This window comes from Tachypleus tridentatus, chromosome 10, assembly GCF_004210375.1.
Source record: "Tachypleus tridentatus isolate NWPU-2018 chromosome 10, ASM421037v1, whole genome shotgun sequence".
Lineage (NCBI taxonomy): Eukaryota > Metazoa > Arthropoda > Merostomata > Xiphosura > Limulidae > Tachypleus > Tachypleus tridentatus.
Window position 1 is genome coordinate 186,676,417 of NC_134834.1, and position 19,681 is coordinate 186,696,097.

General features: G+C 36.6%; 1 protein-coding gene across 1 annotated transcript in view; it reads left to right on the forward strand.

Annotated features, from left to right (window-relative positions):
• The first annotated feature begins 6,586 nt into the window (after window positions 1–6,586).
• LOC143231141 (uncharacterized) overlaps window positions 6,587–19,681 on the forward strand; it is a 64,437-nt gene continuing 51,342 nt past the window's right edge. Inside the window, exon 1 of the mRNA XM_076465778.1 lies at window positions 6,587–7,126. Coding sequence (XP_076321893.1) covers window positions 6,679–7,126 — 448 coding nt within the window. The 5' untranslated portion in view covers window positions 6,587–6,678. The remainder of the gene's footprint in view (window positions 7,127–19,681) is intronic.

A 19,681-nucleotide genomic window follows, 5' to 3' on the forward strand; every position in this document is an offset into this window, starting at 1 on the left:
ACGATCGCAGGAGCTTAACAACTGGAGCAACTGTCACAAGAGCTTAACAACTGGAGCAACTATCATAGAAGCTAAACAACTGGAGCAACAATCGCAAGAGCTAAATAATTGGAGCAGCTATCACAGGAGCTTAACAACTAGAGCAACGATCGCAGGAACTTAACAACTGGAGCAACTGTCACAAGAGCTTAACAACTGGAGCAACGATCGCAGGAGCTAAATAACTGGAGCAATTATCACAAGAGCTTAACAACTGGAACAATTATCATAGGAGCTAAACAACTGGAGTAACTATTGCAGGACCATAAGAACTGGAGCAACTATCACAAGAGCTTAATAACTGGAGCACTATCACAGGAGCTTAACAACTGGAGCAATAGTTACAGGAACTAAACAACTGGAAGAAAATAATTATGGAGTATAGTAAAAAGATGGACATGACATCGGGCAGTATTCCGAAAGATTCGGTTTTGTAAAGCAGAAAACTACGCAACGTGCTACGCGTGCTCTGCAGAAAGTAGATATCTAAACCCAGTTTTTACCATCGTAAGTCTATAGACTTATCGCTGGTGGAAGTATTTTAAAATGAACTTAAACTATTTCCGTCTAATCGTACATTTACTTCCCAATTATCTCCGAAGACAATTATGTAGAATTTCAATACAAATGATTTGTTTGTTATTGACTAATTTACCAAAACTCCCAAAACCTTTTTAACCATATGAAATACCAAAAATAGAATTATAAAAAACAAAGACAGACAATATTTCGATATCACAATACAAATGGAAAGTTGGCGCACCAATGCGAAACAAAAAGTGTTTTTTCGAAACTACTTATATGGTGATAACAGAGTCATACTTTCAATTAGAAGATGCGTCACAGAATCTGTCCAGCCTCGTGCCCGTGAGAGCTAATATATATTATTAACGGCTATGGTCTTTTAACCAAAACAATCATGTTGAATTATCAGAACTATTATCATATCAATTGATAAAAGCTTTATGGTTTGTGACGAATTTACTCTTATATACTTATTTTAATGTTGATGTTGGTGTCAGTTTAATATATATTTAAAAATATATGTAACTTATACTGTTAAATGTATATTGCGAATTTCCCGCCTATTCACTAAAATTATCGAAAATTATCGAGTGTAAATGCTCGTGATTGCCATTATTGTTGCCACCTGATATTTTGAGAATCTAGCCTAACGATTATAAAAGGTAGACATCACAACACGCAGAGAGACAGTTTATGTTGTTGGTTTGCTACATACAGTTGGTGTACTATAAGCCTTGGAAGCTACAACTACGATTAACGCTCATTAATTGGGAAACTACAGATATTTGACGAGGAACTTTTATAGATTTCGAACAATACAAAACTGTTTTAACTTCAGAGAATTAACGTCAGACATGAGTATCTTTACAAAGACATTATATAACTTCACTGGTGAAAAACTCAAGCGTGAAGAACTTCCTAGCTCCTTGTTAAGTGATTTGTACGTCATCAACTCGAAATTATTTCACTTATCGTGAACCCACAATAGGATATCAAGGAAAATCAGGATAGGACATAAGACTCAATATTGTGTGTAGGTTTGTTAAACTTTTATATATAAACCAGTATTTGTAATAACCGTTATTATAAATTGTATTATTGTTTGTATATTAAAATATTTTTGTATTAATAAATACAATTGTGTGTGTCAATCTTGTTGACAAACATCATAAATCATAAAATTTGATTCAATTTCAGGCTACTTGAAATCGTAATAAGTAATAATACATTAGAGGCTCGTTTTAATACGTTTTATAAAATCGTATTCGGAGTTGAGCATGACGTAATCTGGTGGTTAAAAGTCATTGGTCGATGAGCATTTTCACTACGGACTCCTTATAAAAGTGAGAGTTAATCGCGTTATCTTTGTTGTGAAGGTGGGTGACATTGGCACTGGCTGATTGTTTTATCTCTGGACAGTAACTAGAAACAGCTAAGCCTGAACCTTAGAGTGTCTCTAACTTAGCTGCTTAGGCCACGCGTGCATAAACTTCTGTACAGGATGAAAAAATCAGAATTATCTTTGGGGTTCTCGAACATGTTTTACAGTTTCATTTAACGTTTCTAATTATATTGCGAAATAACAAAAAGAGAGAACTTGCCACAATGAAGCTGAAATTCTGCTTCAATAAATATTCTCAAAGGGATCACTCGTGTTTAATGAATGGGAACACAAAGGAATCATTCATATTTCATGAATGGGAACACAAAGGGATCATTCATGTTTAATGAATGGGAACACAAAGGGATCATTCGTTTTCTACTGAATAGAAAACAATAAAGAAATGTGTATATCATTTGTTACGCTTGAATTTGAAAATAAAAACACATTTTCGTACACGAATGTTTTAACAGATCACTTATTAAGCAGTAAACCATAATTTTAAGTTCTGAACACAAAGCCATAATGAATGTCATTACTTTATCTGCGTGTATTACATCGTTCAAACACGTGTCACATTGCAAAAATAAAATCAAGCGATTTACCATTAGTAGAACTGAGTGGTTTGGACAAACACACACACACACTTCGGGTACTGAGAAGAGACTCTTGGGACCAACTATACGAAACCACACGCTCAACACCTAGATATTATTATATAACGTCATGTACGGGTCTATCATGTTTGTTTTGCCTTCACCTTGAGCCATTGTGAACGAAATACCGCAATAAAAGTACCAGAAAATTCTGAAGGGGTAAGGGGGGTGAGCATGAGTAATCTGTTGTGTAGCTTTGAGGCTAACAACAAATAAACAAACATATTTATATCTTAGCATTAGCACAAAAGTAGTTGTAATAAATATTGTCCAGAACCCGTAAAGATCGACAATGAACAATTTTTACGTTGGATACGTTTAGCGGATAGAACTGAATCCAACGGAACAGCTGGACTATAATCAAATATCCATCCAGCCAGGAACGACGACACGTTGTTGTTCGATTCTTATTAAACCCTAATATTCGGCTCATCGGTACGTTTGAAATTCGATCATACTCCAAAATGTCATTGCTACTGACGACATACGTTCAATAGATAAACCAATTACTGTTTTCAATAAGATAGGACCTCCCGAAAAATTCTACAAAATTATCTAAACTTTGGAACAAAATTGTACGTCAGAAAAGAATAACCTAAAATCAATGTGTGTTTTTTGTCGCTGAAATAAACAACATTAGGACTAACCTAAATCTCCTGTCAGAACTATTTATCATCATTTGGATTACGGTAAAAGTTCGCTTTAACAAGGTATTTGTCAATTTCAAACTTTTCTGAGAAACCACGTGGAGTCGACACATTCTTTACTCGTATTTCATTGTTCTTTGTTGTGGCGTATCTTTCCTGCCGGACTGGAAGGTTCATACAAACACACGTAGCGGTATTATTCCATGTAAACAGTTACGTTACTTAGTTACTATCGCATTTTCTGTTTATTTTACATGTAAACCGCTTATCCTTTCCTTAAATGTCTGTGTTTTGTGGAAACTCAAATCCTCATCTGTTGTTTTGGGTCGACACTAAAATAACGATTATTTCCTGATTCTTTTCTCTCGTCTGTGTCCCCCTGGTGAAACAGCAGTAAGTCTTCGGATGTATAACACTAAAATTAGGGGTTCGATTCTTTTCGATGGACAAAGCAGATAGTCTGATGTGGCTTTGCTATAAAACATACACACACTCTCTCCTGTTTGTTTGTTTTGAATTTCACGCAAAGCTACACGAGAGCTGCTTGCACTATCCACCTCTAATTTAGTGATGATAAGACTAGAAAGAATGAGGTTAACCAACACCATCCACCACTAACTATTTTACCAATGAATAGCGCAATTGATCGTAACCTTATAACGCCCTCATTATTGAAAGGTCGAAAATGTTTGGTGACGGGTATTCGGACTAGTGGAGTACGATCCGAGTGACTTAGCTACGAGGCCAGTTTTCTGTCGCTAACCCTAATATTGTCATACTTATCACTCATTTTATCTTCTACTCTATTTTTCCTCGCCCGGCACGGCCAAGTGGGTTAAGGCGTTCGCCTCGTAATCTAGGGTTCGCGGGTTCGAATCCCCATTCGTTAGTAAAAGAGTAGCTCAAGAGTTAGCGGTGTGTAGTGATGACTAGCTGCCTTTCCTCTAGTCTTACACTGCTAAATTAGGGACGGCTAGCGCAGATAGCCCTCGTGTAGCTTTGGGCGAAATTCCTAAATAAACACTTTTTTGAGCTCCCTTTATTCTACACACAATTGAATACTATCTCGGTACAACTGTATAAAGTTGCTTTAAGAACATCCATTCTCTACACACAATTGAATACTATCTCGGTACAACTGTATAAAGTTGCTTTAAGAACATCCATTCTCTACACACAATTGAATACTATCTCGGTACAACTGTATAAAGTTGCTTTAAGAACATCCATTCTCTACACACAATTGAATACTATCTCGGTACAACTGTATAAAGTTGCTTTAAGAACATCCATTCTCTACACACAATTGAATACTATCTCGGTACAACTGTATAAAGTTGCTTTAAGAACATCCATTCTCTACACACAATTGAATACTATCTCGGTACAACTGTATAAAGTTGCTTTAAGAACATCCATTCTCTACACACAATTGAATGCTATCTCGGTACAACTGTATAAAGTTGCTTTAAGAACATCCATTCTCTACACACACCGTCCAGAAGAAATAAAAGGAATCATAACGGTAGAAAAGTTTAAAATTTTTTATGTCGATGAGCATATCTTATCAGCCCTTTCTACACATGCAGTCATGTGAAAAAGTTAGGACACCCTATGAAAGTCTGTGTATTTTTGTAACATTTTTGGATATATAGATATTTAATCTAAATTTTAACAATACTGAGAGATTATAGGAATATAACTAAACAATTAAAACTGAAGAAAAGACTTTTCAACAGCTTCTGTAAATGTAATTCTACAAAAATGCATATTCTGAGGAAAAAGTTAGGACACCACCACAACTGAGGAGTGGGGCAAACTTTTTTCAGACCGACGTCAGAGACTGGTAGATGGCTACAAGAAGCGTCTCACTGCAATTATTTCAGCCAAATGGGTTAACACTAGCTATTAGGGGGTAGGGTGTTCTAACTTTTCCTCAGTTAGAATATGCATTTTCGTAGAAATACATTTACATAAGATCTTGAAAAGTCTTTTCTTCAGTTTTAATTGTTTAGTTATATTCCTATAATCTCTCAGTATTGTTAAAATTTAGATTAAATATCTGTATATCCAAAAATGTTACAAAAATACACAGGCTTTCATAGGGTGTCCTAACTTTTTCACGTGACTGTATAAGGTTGTTTAAAACCATCTTCCCTCACGACATTCGTCATTGTCGCAACTGTCACGCCATCTATAATAGGAAAGTGTAACTCGTCACTCTATTAACAGAAGGGGATATCGACCTATTAACGTGATCTTTTCCTGTCGGTGTGTCCCTATTGACAGAGTGGTATGTTTAATACGAAGTTGCAACGTCAGAATTCATGGTTCGATCATTTTAGTGGATAGAGCGCAAACAGCTCATTGTGTAACTTTGCTTTGAAAAACACTAACGGTAACTTTTCTGTGATTAATTGATTTACTCAGTTCTAGGATACGAGATAGGTTTCTTTGTGAGTTACCATCGTGAATTAACAGACATGAAAGTATCACATTTTACTAGCTTCGCACTGTACATCGATAAAGAATGAACAAAGTTCCTACGAACAGATTCACCCATTAGACTAAAATAACTACTGCTAATTAAAATACATTATTATATAAAAACGTTTGTCGCAGCAGAAATACCTTTAAGGTTTGGTTTGAATTTCGCGCAAAGCTACACGAGAACTATGCTATCTGCACTATCCGTCCCTAATTTAGCAGTGTAAGACTAGAGGGAAGTCAGCTAGTCATCACCACCCACCGCTAACTCTTGGGCTACTCTTTTACCAACAAATAGTGGGATCGACCGTCGCCTTATAACGCCACCTCTGCTGAAAGGGCAACCATTTTTCATGGGACGAGGATTTGAGCCCGTGACCCTCAGGTTGCGACAGCTTTAAAGAAAAAACCATTTTTTGGTAGATTTTCAAAGAGTTTCAAAAGTTTTTACCAACTTGTATAAATAATCTTCTTAATCGAACTAGCCGCTAGGTGACTCTTATCCACAATCTATTCTATGGCGAACCCTTTCCAGCAAGCTTTCTCTATTCTAGTTGACTGTTTGTTTTTTGAATTTCGCGCAAAGCTACACAAGGGCTATCTGCGCTATTCTAGTTGAATATACTGCTACACAAACTTTAAGGTAAAATAACCAGTGGTTAATTCTTTTCCTATGCTTTAGAAATGGTTCACAATGGAACCGTGCATATCCCGTCTACTGGTTTTATATTTAGTATTTTTGGTTCTCCTTTTTGTTTCCAAGTTCTAGACTGGTTTTCTGAATAACCAATGACACGTTAGGATTGCAAGACTTGCATGGGGCTTGCGCCAAGTTCGACTGAAAGCTCCAACATCGATTCTATGCTCGTATGCGGCAGGTAGTTCGAAACATACCTGTGGACAAAAGTGCTCAGCTAGGTGGGCACAGAGGAGACAGAGTAGAATGTCTTCAGAGTCAGACCACCGAAGTCAAACGACAGAAAAATCTGTCAAAGAAGCACCAGAGATGCTAGAAGAGAAGAGAGGAGGGGTGGAGGTGGATGAAGAACATCCAAACTGTAAAGAACGTGCAACAAATGAGGCACAGTCCGATCCCGAGCTGACAAACACAAATAGAAACACAAGAAATGAAGAGCAAAGAATCTCGCCGACTGAGACAAATGTTAACAGAGGAATCGTTAACCAGGAACATACTGCAAATAATTATAGCCCAGTTAATATATCCAACGAACAGTTCAAAGCTATGGTTGATTTCTACGGCGGAAAACCATTTATCAAATACGAAATATCCGTACGGGAAAAACACGGCGTGTTCCGTAAAGCGGTTCCCCTGATGCCGGTGTCCTTATCTCTCTTATTATGTATGCTGAACGTCCTAACCCCCGGAATTGGTAAGTACTTTAAACCATATTTCAACTTTGTTTTATTGTATTCAAACTTAACCTGATAAGAATGGATGTCGTTATTTTAGGACGCAAGTTTAAGTTATTATAAATTACAAACTCACGAATGAACTGTTTTAAACTTTTCAGATTACGCTGACATTGCATTGTTTTAAAATAGAAAGGTTGGCAAAAACTTAGAATTGTTTATACCTTCGCGAATCACTGAACGTATTATATTTTGTTGATATCAGCATAATTGACTTGGCGTCACCGTTTCGTGCTCTGTTCCGTACCCGCCGTCTTAAAGTATTGCTTCTTTATAATCAGATAGAATTTTCATGTTTATGTAACGTCTCTAAAACTAAATGCAACAAAAACATAGCTGTGGCTTTTAATGGATCAATGTTGAATTTAACGGCGTTTTTTAAAACTTAACGGTGGAGTTTAGAACTAATTTGTCTACATTATCGGTACACTGTAAAAGTATCGTTTGTTCTTGGTATAAAAATACCGGATGACACCTGTATTTTACAAACAAAATATACTTTCAGAGTTGTAGTGGTTATTGTACTTCAGGTCATTTATTTTCAGTTGAATATTCTTTTTTACATAAACGAATCTTCAGATTTACGTTAAATCTCTATACAAACATAAACGTACATTTTTCGTTTCAGATTTCGTGTATCGTTGAAATAATCTGTAAAAATCACAGCAACATGTTCTCTCCGTTAACGTAATTGTAATTTAAATAAATGTATTAACGTTTTAACCAGAATTTAAGTAAACAGTGTTTAACGAGCATACTAGAATTTGCAGTGCAAACTGAATAAATTTTGACATTTTGAAAATAAGAAACAGAAAAACGACCTTTAGTCTATATATAATAATAAAAGATTTTATTTCAACCAACGTTCGCCATTGCGGCCTCATCAGGGCTAGTTGTACAAATTTCGCCATTTCAGCTTGCTTCTTCGAGGCTATTACTCAAACTTTTGCCACTACGACGTCATTAGGGTTAGTGGTACAACGGTTTCATCAGGACAACTTTTATTCCAACTTTAGTGTCAAAAGGTGATTTAAACGCAGATTGTTAGACATAAGAGGCTTTTTACTTTTGAATTTCGCGCAAAACTACACAAGAGATATCTGCGCTAGCCTTCCCTAATTTAGCAGTGTAAAACTAGAGGGAAGGCAGCTAGTCATCACCGCCCATCGCCAGTTCTTGGGTTACTCTTTTTACCAACGAATAGTGGGTTTGCCCGTAACACTATAACGCTTCCACGGCTGAAAGGGTGAGCTTTTTTTTTTTTTTTGTGATGGGGATTCGAGCCCGCGACCCTCAAATTGCAAGTCGATTACCCTAACCCCCTGGCCATGCCGGGCCATTTGCGTTGGTAACAAACTGATAAAAGAAAAAAAAAACTTATTGGTTAAAATACGGGCGAATCTTCAAAATACTTTTATAAAAATATAACAAAACGTTTCAGTGAAAACTCTTCTGGGTTTCTCTGAATAGTGCATGATTTCTCCAGGAAATTATTATAATAACGAAAGCACGAAGAACATTACAAAATAGTCGAGTTTCCTAGCAACGCAAGTACGTGAGTTTCCATTTGGAAATAATCTGTGCGAATTAAAATACAATTATAATTACCCATTCACTATGTGGTTACACGGTACTCGTCAACTAGTACGGTAACTTTTATATCTTTCATCTTTCAAGTAAAATCTCTATTGTTTCCTGATGCGTCTGAGTAATTTTAATATCTAAATTTGATTACAGATTATTCCATATGTTACGTTAAAGGTCAAAGGTCAAGTTTGTATTTTTTTTATTACATTTTAATTCGAATGTAGTCTTCTGGTGGTAACTTTTAGTCTATTCCTAACTGGCTGGTTCATCAAATAAACTTATTCCATCGACAAAAAGGCAATAAATACGGAAAATTTTGAACCTTTTTTTTTTTTTTGTCGAATAATACGAGTGGACTTGCAAAAACAACAGAACCGTACTGGTTTAAATTTGTTTATTACAGAAATTCTAGATTTACAGTTAGATAATTATATAGATCCAGACCTGGATTAATGAGGTTCATGCTATTTTAAGTTGATCCACGCCTTATGCAACACGTGGACTAAACGCCAAATCACAGACTTCAAATTTCAGACATAGCCATCTCTAATTTATAACTGCTGACTGGAAAGAAATTAATTTGTGAGCGGCTGTCTCCACCAGACTATACAAGGTTGACTTTTACGGAGATGATGTACTTATAGATGAAAGTGCAGAGCGTGTTAAGTGAACCTAGGACATTTCAGACGCAGCCCGATACGTGTAATTAGTAGAATATTGTTTAAAGCATTTGAAAAGGTAATTTTAATTATAAATCATCACAACAGTTCAAAAACATATAAACTTTAACTTAAAACCCTACTGACTGATACTTACGAACTATCGCTTAGATCGAAAAGCTTAGAAGCACGCCTATATTAAAAATGTATATTTCGGATACTGAAAAAGCCTACATCTAGGCCTAAAACATTTCTTAGATGACCAGTTTCGTTACAATTACAAATAAAAATATGTATTGTTGAATAATCATAGTATATAAAATTTAGAAATGATTACACTACAATATTTCATCAACCGAATAGCTTCACTGTTAACAGAATTATCGATTATAATTAATATATGGTCAGATTAGATCATTTAGATTAGGCCTAGATCGCTTAACAATAATATGTGCTACTGTCAAATAGCTTTTCTCTGAGAATAAACAAGTCGTCGAATTAATAATTCATCATCTGGATAAATTTAACTAGAGTATTAAATCTAAAAATTAACAGTTACTACTCAAAACATTTATTATACTACTATCTAGTCTCCAGGACCGCGTGAACTATTGGGTAACGTGCTCGGTCTATGACTATGCAGATCCATTATTTGCGTGTTGTTGCCACGAAAACGTGTTTCGCGCTTTTAGGCCTTTGGTGAGTTATAAGAGTGCAAGGCAACTCCCATTGTTTGATCAGTTAAGAGTAGCCCAACATTCAACGGTGGTTCCTCTTGACTAGTTGCTCTCTCTACTCTGTCAGTCCAAATTTTAGAACTGCTGTGCACAGATAGCCCTTGTGTAGCTTTGTGCGGAAATTCTGAAAACAGCAAAATATCATTCCTCGAAAAGAACTAGTAACCAATAAATTTGACCGTTTCGAGATTAATGTTAATCGGTAATCACCAGGAAATATCGCAGAGCCTTCTGCAATCTTAAGAACTTATAAATGAAACTAAGGAAAAATGTAATTTTGTATTAACCATACTATGTGTCTTATATCTAGCGCCAGCGACCGTCTAATACCGGGATGGTCGAGATACTTTTTATATCACCAGTTACTTGAACAACATCCGATTGGGTGTGACCTATATTAAGTTGGTGAACTGTAGTTTATACCAGTTTTACTTAAATCTATTTATACATCAAAATTAGATCAGTACCAACCAAAACACACATTTCGCATTGATTCTAAGATCTTGTTCATGATTCTTATATAGCATGGCACATATAGCTGATTGTGGCGCTATTGTTTAAACACATAAAACCACAAAAGAAAACTAAAAAAAAACAGGAACACGTAACAATACTTTAAATCACATTTCCTTCGAAAATCCTATAATTTATTGGTAGGCATCTTTAAAATATACTGAATTTTTCCTGTTTAGATACACCAAGGAAAAAAGCAAGCAGTCTCTAATAGTCCTCCTTGGAATATCTTAAACATGACAGCCAAAACATAACACCTAGATATATTTTCAGTTATCTTGTAGTTGTGCTGTACGTAGAGTTAAAGAGCACAAGTGTAAGTGAAGTAGATACATTCAATATCATAGACAAGCGTTTTCTTGTCGAAATGCTTTCACTGTTCTCATTCTATAATGCACGCTTCTCTGTCTATTAAGTTGAGGTTAGAAACTCCATAAAGATAGACTGTTCAATGAACAGAGAATTATACGAGACTACACATGCGTGGAATCGCACTATACGCATACGTGGAAGTATATATCGTATGGATAAACGCATGATAGCAACAGTAGTTTGTCGTTAATTAACTAAAGATTTATAGCTCTCAGCGATTAGTAACTCGGTAATTTTCGGTGCTGAAACAATAGTTAGTAATTCTGAAGTATTTTTATGAAGTGCTGAGAATCGTTTCTTAATTTATTGCCCGACCCCAGTGGCAAAGCAGTATATCTGCTGAGTTACAACGCTAGAATCTGGATTTCGATACCCGTGATGGGCAGAGCAAAGATATCCCATTGTGTTGCTTTGGACTTCAATAATATTAGAACTGATCTATTGAAAATTGTTAAGTTAATCTATTAAGAATTATTAGCAAATACGTTAAAATTTTATTATCTTAATTTATTAAGAATTATTAGTTCAAAAATATTTACTAATGAGGTTACAATTATTTTTTCTAATTCATTGTGAAATATAATTTTAAATGTGTTGAAAATTATTTATTAACTTTTTTTTTTTAATTAAGCACAAAGCTACACAGTAGGCTATCGGTGTTCTGCCCTCCAGAGATATTGAAACCTGGTTTTTAGCGGTGTATGTCCGCAGACATACTGTGCCTTTGGAAGGTAGGGGGCGATTATGAAGGAGTTGAGAAATATTTGTGTTACCCTTTTAGGGTTATTTAATTATTAATTTAGGTTTAACTCTGAACTTGTGTTATTGGATGTTCATAAGGCTTTGTTACTTCGTTATTAAACGATAGTCTAATACATACAAATAAATAAACAAAGATATAAGAAAGTCTTATTTTTTCAAAATTGAGTTAATTTCAAGTGTCAATTTTTAGTTACTTTCAGAAATTGTGAATGCAACTCGGTAAAAATCTGAAATTTGTCACTTTAAAAAAAGGCTATTTTATAGTGCTGCAGGCTATATTTTCAATGTTTTATTTTAGGGGTTAGCTAGAGGACGCACCAAATTAAAATATTCTACATGGTATCGTGAAATCTTAGAAACTTTGAAAAATATCTAGAAATGAAATATCATATATAAACATGAGTGTACTGATCCAGGGGCGTAGATTTTTTACACCCGATAGGGGGATGATTTTTACAACCACTTATGTGGACTGTTCAATTTACAAATTGGTAATCTCTGATTACGTGAACCTGGAATCTGTAAACACGCAGTCACAGAGTAATCTTGTTGCCACGATACTTCAAGGTTTCCATGTAGGTTTGTATAAGTGAAGTGTTGTGAACAGTTTTCAAAATGTTCATAGAATAAAGACAAATGTGCCACAAATTAACTGCCACATGAATTTGTTTCTGCACACTGCACAGTATAAAAGATGACCATTATACTTGACAAGATTACTAATAACTTTCATTGCATGAATTACGTTTTCAAATATTAATAAAATTAGTAATTACCCTTGATAAGTTTATATCTACTGAAAAACTGTTCATGTTGTTTGATAAAAATAATTAAAATGTTTTTGTGAACTCTTGAAAATTACACATCAATACAATGTAGCACATAATTATTCATACTTTTCATTGAAGTAAGATTCATTTAGTCCTCTAGTCTACATGTTCCCAAATGTAGACCTCCTTTGTGATGATTTGTTTATGAATTATTTCATAAGCTCTTCTATATTTATCTTGTCGACCTCATCTTTGTGAGTGTGACAAACTGCCACATGGTTGAGGCGGCACTGAGACATAGTTGACCTTAACCACGTCTTCAACCGTCTTAATGCAGAAAAGCTGCTTTCCCATTCGCTGTTGGATACTGGACATACAAGTTAAATTTTCATGAGAAGAAACACTTCACTAAACATCTGCTGGCTTGTTTCATGCATTTTACAGTAAGCATCCTTCGTACCTTTTAGAGATACTGCTTTTGTTGTTCCTTTGAACATGGGCAACTGAAACTCAAGCCGTTGTGCAGATAGATCTGGATAGAAGTTTATTACCGAGTTGTCAATCTTGCCAGATGTGATCATGTTCTCAAGTGCCAGACATTGCCTCAAGTCATTGTTGTCTGCATTGAATCTAGTGGTCAGATGTTCTATGACTGTGTCCCCAAATTCAAAATATTGGCTCCTGTAGTAATCTCTAGCTGTTGCAGAATGGTGTGCTGAGCCATCACCTGTGATCCTTCTGGGGTGTCTGCGAATGCGTGGTAGTTCAATAGGCACCAGATCTAGGGACGTTACCTTTTTTCAGCTTCATCAAATATCTTGTTGTAATTTTCCTCTGTTCGCAATACCCGCAATTGCTCAACTGTCATTGCAGATGTTTAAATCATGCCAGATACTGTCGCTGATTTTACTTGGAATGCATGGTTTAGTTCCTTTAATGCAGCTAATGGATCCTGAGCCATCAAAAATAAACATGCTCGCCCTCCCAGCCGTGGGGACGTTATAATGTGACGGTCAATCCCACTATTCGTTGGTAAAAGAGTAGCCCAAGAGTTGGCGGTGGGTGGTGATGACTAGCTGCCTTCCCTCTAGTTTTACACTGCTAAATTAGGGACGACTAGCACAGTTAGCCCTCAAGTAGCTTTGTGCGAAATTCCAAAATAAACAAACAAACTCGAACACAATCACAAGCTTCAACTGCATGTTGTATTATTAAATTAACCTTGTGTGCTCCACAGTGAAAAAACAAAGCTGACGGTTGCTTCTCTTTTATTTTTGCCTGACATCCACTGTACGCACCACTCATGTTAGCGGCTCCATCATAAGTTTGTGCTCTTAATCCTGACAGTGGTAAATTGAGTCTCGTCAGTACATCAAGTATAGTCGAGGATATTGTTTCACCAGTTGTATTGGAAACGCTGTATAAACCAAGAAATGTCTCATGGATGTCAAGATTCACATCTACATATTGTACACATATTGCTTCCTGTCCGGCACCTGTAACATCTTGAGTGCCATCAACCATTAATGCAAAGATTTTACTTTGCTGCACTTCGTGTGCTATGTTCCTCAGTATTTGATGGCTGAACATCTCCATTATTTCATTCTGAGCCTGGGGTGATGTGAATGTGGTTTTCTTTGACAAGTAGGCCGTCAACTCAGGATCTTCCTCTTCCAGGAGCTTCATTAACTGCAGGAAGTTCCCCTCTGTATCTGTATGTCCACGTAATGCTAAATCTTGACGCAGTAAGAAACGTAAACTTCTGAATATTTTTGCTAAACTTCCTTTGTATTCTTCCTGCTGCTGCCTTTTTCCATCATGTAGCTGGACAGTCACTGGAGTTACATCAAGTGAACCTTCTGGAGATATAGCGAATCTGTGCTGAGAGGAGGATTGGTGTTCGTTGAATTTCTGTTTTGTTTTTTTCCAGTTGCAAAAACCGGTTGATATGAAGGTATACTCCACTGGCCTCTCCAATTTCCCTGTAAAAAGGCCTCTATTTTCCACCTTGGCACAATGAAAGCATGTGACTTTTTGATTCAGCCATGGGATCTCATCAAACCACTTGCCCTGGAAGTTGATATTTTGAGATTTTGCTTTCTGTCGTGGTATTAGTTGTGCGTCTGGATGATATGGCTTTCCACACTGTATCTGTGGAGTGTCAGATTTTTCATTACTGCACAAACTTGTTTCACAACTATCTGGTGGTTCATGATGTGCAATAGTTGGACAAGCATTTTCAGACTCGTCCTCTGATGAACACGGTATTTTCTCTATATGGCAAGTTTCTATTCCTTTGCTTCAGGTTGTTGGATTATCTACATCTACATTGTCACTTGTAGTACTAGTAACTGGCTTGTAGAACTGTCTAATATCGGAAAGTTTCAGACGCTTGCTTGTCATAATTGGAATCTGTTTCCCAGATGACGCAACAGGCTAAAATACAGTCTTTATTGAAAAACTCTAACGTACAACGAACGAAGATAGAACAGAATGGAAGTAGGACTGAACTGTACAATGTATTTAAGTCGAACGCGCGAACCTCACAGTGACTAGCGAGCCGACTGACCGCCTGGGCATCGCTGGGACAATAATGTGTGCTAGTTACAACACAAGTAATTGTTTCTCGAAAAATACTTAAACAATCACAAATATATTATATTCCTGTTAAAGCTCATCAAACACGTTGTGATATAATGTCTATAAGCATGTCTATTAAATAAAAACACCTAAACAATAACTAACAATACAATTCAAGTAGAGGCTTCAGGCTGTTAAAGTCGCTCCTTTTGTGTTCTGATTATACAAGAAAATACAATATTTTAACTATCTATGATAAGAGAATATATTGTTCTTTTACCATAAAGCACCAGTACTTTATTAGATGGCGGTGATAATCTGAAATTTCGTAGATTAATGAGGGCCACAAACACAGCTCTAATGAGCCCTGTTGTAAAATCGAGGCTCAGACTAAAGGGAGCGGAGGGGGTGATGTAGAGCGCATCTGGATCCGAGCGGCCCGAACCTGTCGTTAACTGTACACTAAACGTACACTATGGTCAGCGACTTCGGCAGCTAAGGAGAATAAGGCGTTTGACAATAAAACCGACTAGACATGCATAAGAACAAATGGCATAGGAAAACCGCACAATATACACATAAGATTGATGCAGCTACAAGCTACAAATTGCCTGCCAGATCTAGATCACAGGTGTTTACACTTGGGAGTAATATCTTTAAATTTCATGCTCTGTTTAATCTGTTGTGATGAAAATTTTACTTTATCTTACACTACGTACAAGACGTAGGTAGATTCTGTGATAGTGCTTGCAAGCCTTGCATGTATACCTAAGCCTACTGACTGATAATTACGAACCATTGCTTTGATCGGTGGCCTGGCATGGCGAAGCGCGTAAGGCGTGCGACTCGTAATCTGAGGGTCGCGGGTTCGCGCCCGCGTCGCGCTAAACATGCTCGCCCTCCCAGCCGTGGGGGCGTATAATGTTACGGTCAATCCCACTATTCGTTGGTAAAAGAGTATCCCAAGAGTTGGCGGTGGGTGGTGATGACTAGCTGCCTTCCCTCTAGTCTTACACTGCTAAATTAGGGACGGCTAGCACAGATAGCCCTCGAGTAGCTTTGTGCGAAATTATAAAAAACAAACAAAAACAAGCTTTGATCGAAAAGCTTAGAAGCATGCTTATATTAAAGATGTAGATTTCGGCTACTGAAAAAGCCTACATCTAAGCCTAATTATGTAATTCGATTGGTAAGAACACGAGAATCACAAGAACAAACACACAATTTGTAGGCCTGTGATGCAATAAAACAATTCAACAGACCAAACTGTAGGGGGGATGATTGTATGCACAATACCCCCACTTAAAATGAAGGGGATGTATCCCCAACCCCCCAGGATCTACGCCCCTGTACTAAACAATTAGTAAGCTAACAGTGAAGTATTTGGATCAGTGTTAGTTTACTTGATTTGAGTAGCAGTTAAATTGTACAAGTAAAGTTATTCTGATGTTAGTCGTAGTTCCTTTAGCGAGGTATTTCTCTTTGAAATGTATTTTGTAGACATAGGCCTACAAGTACAACTGCGTACAAATGATAAAGACATCAAGCAACGTTAAGGAAGAAATAATAAAAAAAAAATTGTTTTCGTTACGTGGTCTTGACTGGACCTCTCATTATCACTAAATAACTTAAAAGATCCCGCCCAAATAAAGATCAACGATATACCAACCTTTGTAATAATACTCAGTTTTTATTTGCAGGAAAATGCGGTCATATTTTATTACCTAAATGCGCGTGCGCCCGAACCTCATTTCAAGATATGAAAGTATAGTTTAGCAGAAATTTTGTATAACATGTCAAAAGCTTATCAACGTTTTTCAACAAGTCTGACATTAGGTCGCAGAATATAATTATAGGTTTATTTACTATTTATCACAAGTATTAAGTACTGAAAAGTTTAAACTTAATGAATCTAAAGCAAAAAACGGATACAAATTACAGTATTAATTTATCTTTTTATCAGATATAGCCGTACTTTAAAAGGCTTAATTAATATTAGGCCTAAGACAAGTGAACTTGTAGATTTCTGTGACTGCGATTAGAACTTTTTTTTTTTTGTATTTAAATAAGTAATACTACGATAAAGATATTAATTTGATCCGTTGCTGTAATTTTTGGATTATCTAACATATTGGTCAAAAAATAAAAGTTGTTTGGGCATTTACACAATATTTACCTACCATTCTTACTCTGTTGTTCGATACAGTTGCCGAACTGGTTTGTTTTACTTTAATTATACGCACTGAGTGTTTACAGTTGTAAATAATACACTATGTTTGGGTTTTAATTTTTCACCTTTCATAAATTCTATACTAGTTAATTTACTTTAATTATCACATATATCGTATGTACGTGATATTTAGTTATTAAAAACCAAAATCAGTTAAGTAACTTAGTGTTGTATGTAAGTTCTAATGAATTACATAATAAGTTTGTTTCTATACTAAAACCTTGTTAAGTAACATACTGTTGTAAGTGAGTTCTAATAAATTACATAGTTAAGTAACATACTGTTGTAAGAAAGTTCTAATAAATTACATGGTAGTACGTCCCTATATCAAAACCTAGTTAAGTTGGATGAGAGTGTAATTAATAATCTCAAATACGACCAACCTGTTAAAGTTGAAGAAACAGGAGACATATTATACAACCAACGATGGCCAATATTTTTTTTTTATTTACATAATAAGTAATTATGAAGAAGACAGGCCTATGTTCTGTGGAAACGTATGGTATATTACATCAAAATAAATCACTTAATTATGCTTATAAATAATCGTTTCTCGACTTAGCGTATTCTGCTAACACCTAACATTAATTGTAAGTAGCGTAACATGGTCAGGGAGTTGGGGCGCTCGACTTGTAATCTGTGGATTGGAGATTCGAATCCCTATCACACCAAACATGCTAGCTCTTTCAGCGTTTCAAAGTGTTTTTCAATCTCGCGCAAAGCTACACGAGAGCTATCTGCGCTAGCCGTCCCTAATTTAGCAGAGTAAAACTACAGGGAAGGCGGCTAGTCTTCACCATCCACCGTCAACTCTTGGGCTACTCTTTTACCAACAAATAGTGGAATTGACCGTCACATTATAACGCCCCCACGGCTGAAAGGACGAGCATGTTTGGTGCGACAGGGATTCGAACCTGCGACCCGAAAATTGCGAGTCGAGCGCCTTAACCACCTGGCCATACCAGACCGTTACTTAGATGTGTTCAAATACACTGCGTGGCGTGAAATGATGGGTGTCCATGGACGATATCAGAGGACACTTATTAAAAGAGGAATATCATTATACAGGGTAGCCCGTAAGTCCCTACCCATCCATATGTTATTATCTTATATTCAATTACGCATGTATTATAAATTTGTTTCTTTTTTTCAGAGAAATATGGCCGATGTAAGCCCATTTACACTTGAAGAGCGTATTGTGACAAGTACGTGGGTACATGAGCGTAAGAATACTGGTGACACCCTAGATACATAAGATATATGGATGGGTAGGGACTTACGGGCCACCCTGCACTTATAAAGCAGAAATGTCCACATGTCCACAGCAGTAACGGTACAACCGAAAAAAAATGTATTAGCGACTGTTGTTTGTCTTTGCCTAGAAACCTGTGGTCTATAGTGCCATGTCAGGGGTGATCTTTCGTTTCGCCAGAAACAAAATTCAAGCGTTAAAAAGAATTTACTGCAAAATTCTTCCAACTGTAAGAAAGATTTGTTGTTGTTTTTTATTTCGCGCAAAGCTCCACGAGGACTATCTGCGCTAGCTGTTCCTAATTTACCAATATAAGACTAAAGAGAAGGCAGCTAGTCATTACCACCCACCGTAAACTCTTGGGCTCCTCTTTTACCAACGAATAGTGGGATTGACCGTAACTTTATAACGCCCCCACGGCTGAAATGGTGACCATGTTCGGTGTGACGGGGATTCGAACCCGCGACCTTGACATTACGAGTCGAGTGCCTTAACCACCTGTAACCACCTGCCATGCCGGGCCCTGTACGAAAAGGGCTTGTGATTGGTGTAAATTCGAGAAAGCAAGTGAAATGAAATATTTTTCTGGATGATAAAATGGGATTAAAAGAGATTATGGGGCGAGACAAGCAACATTTAAAGAGAGGACTTGAAGAAAGGATACTTCTTATGAGGAAGACTGGCATCAGGAGATGCAAGTGAGGAACAAAAAGACCTTGTTTCGTATGTTGATGGCAAGTCATCTACTCGTACATTACAACCTAATACAATACATCGCTTTACTGCCATAGTTTTACACTGAACAACACGTTTCCATCAGTTTAGTTTCTTAGGTTCTTTTGACAAACATTAAAAGACACAAATGGGAGAGCTCGCGCTGCCGTCAAAAGCGGAATAGTCAAGTATTTGATGTTGTTGTTTTCAATACCGTGCGTTTCAATCTTCGTTGAATGTGTGGCTTTGCATAACTTGAGACGCCTATAATGTGAAGTGATACTATCAGTTTGGATTTTTCTTTAAGTTCTACGTAGAGGGTGTCTCTCGACCAATAAT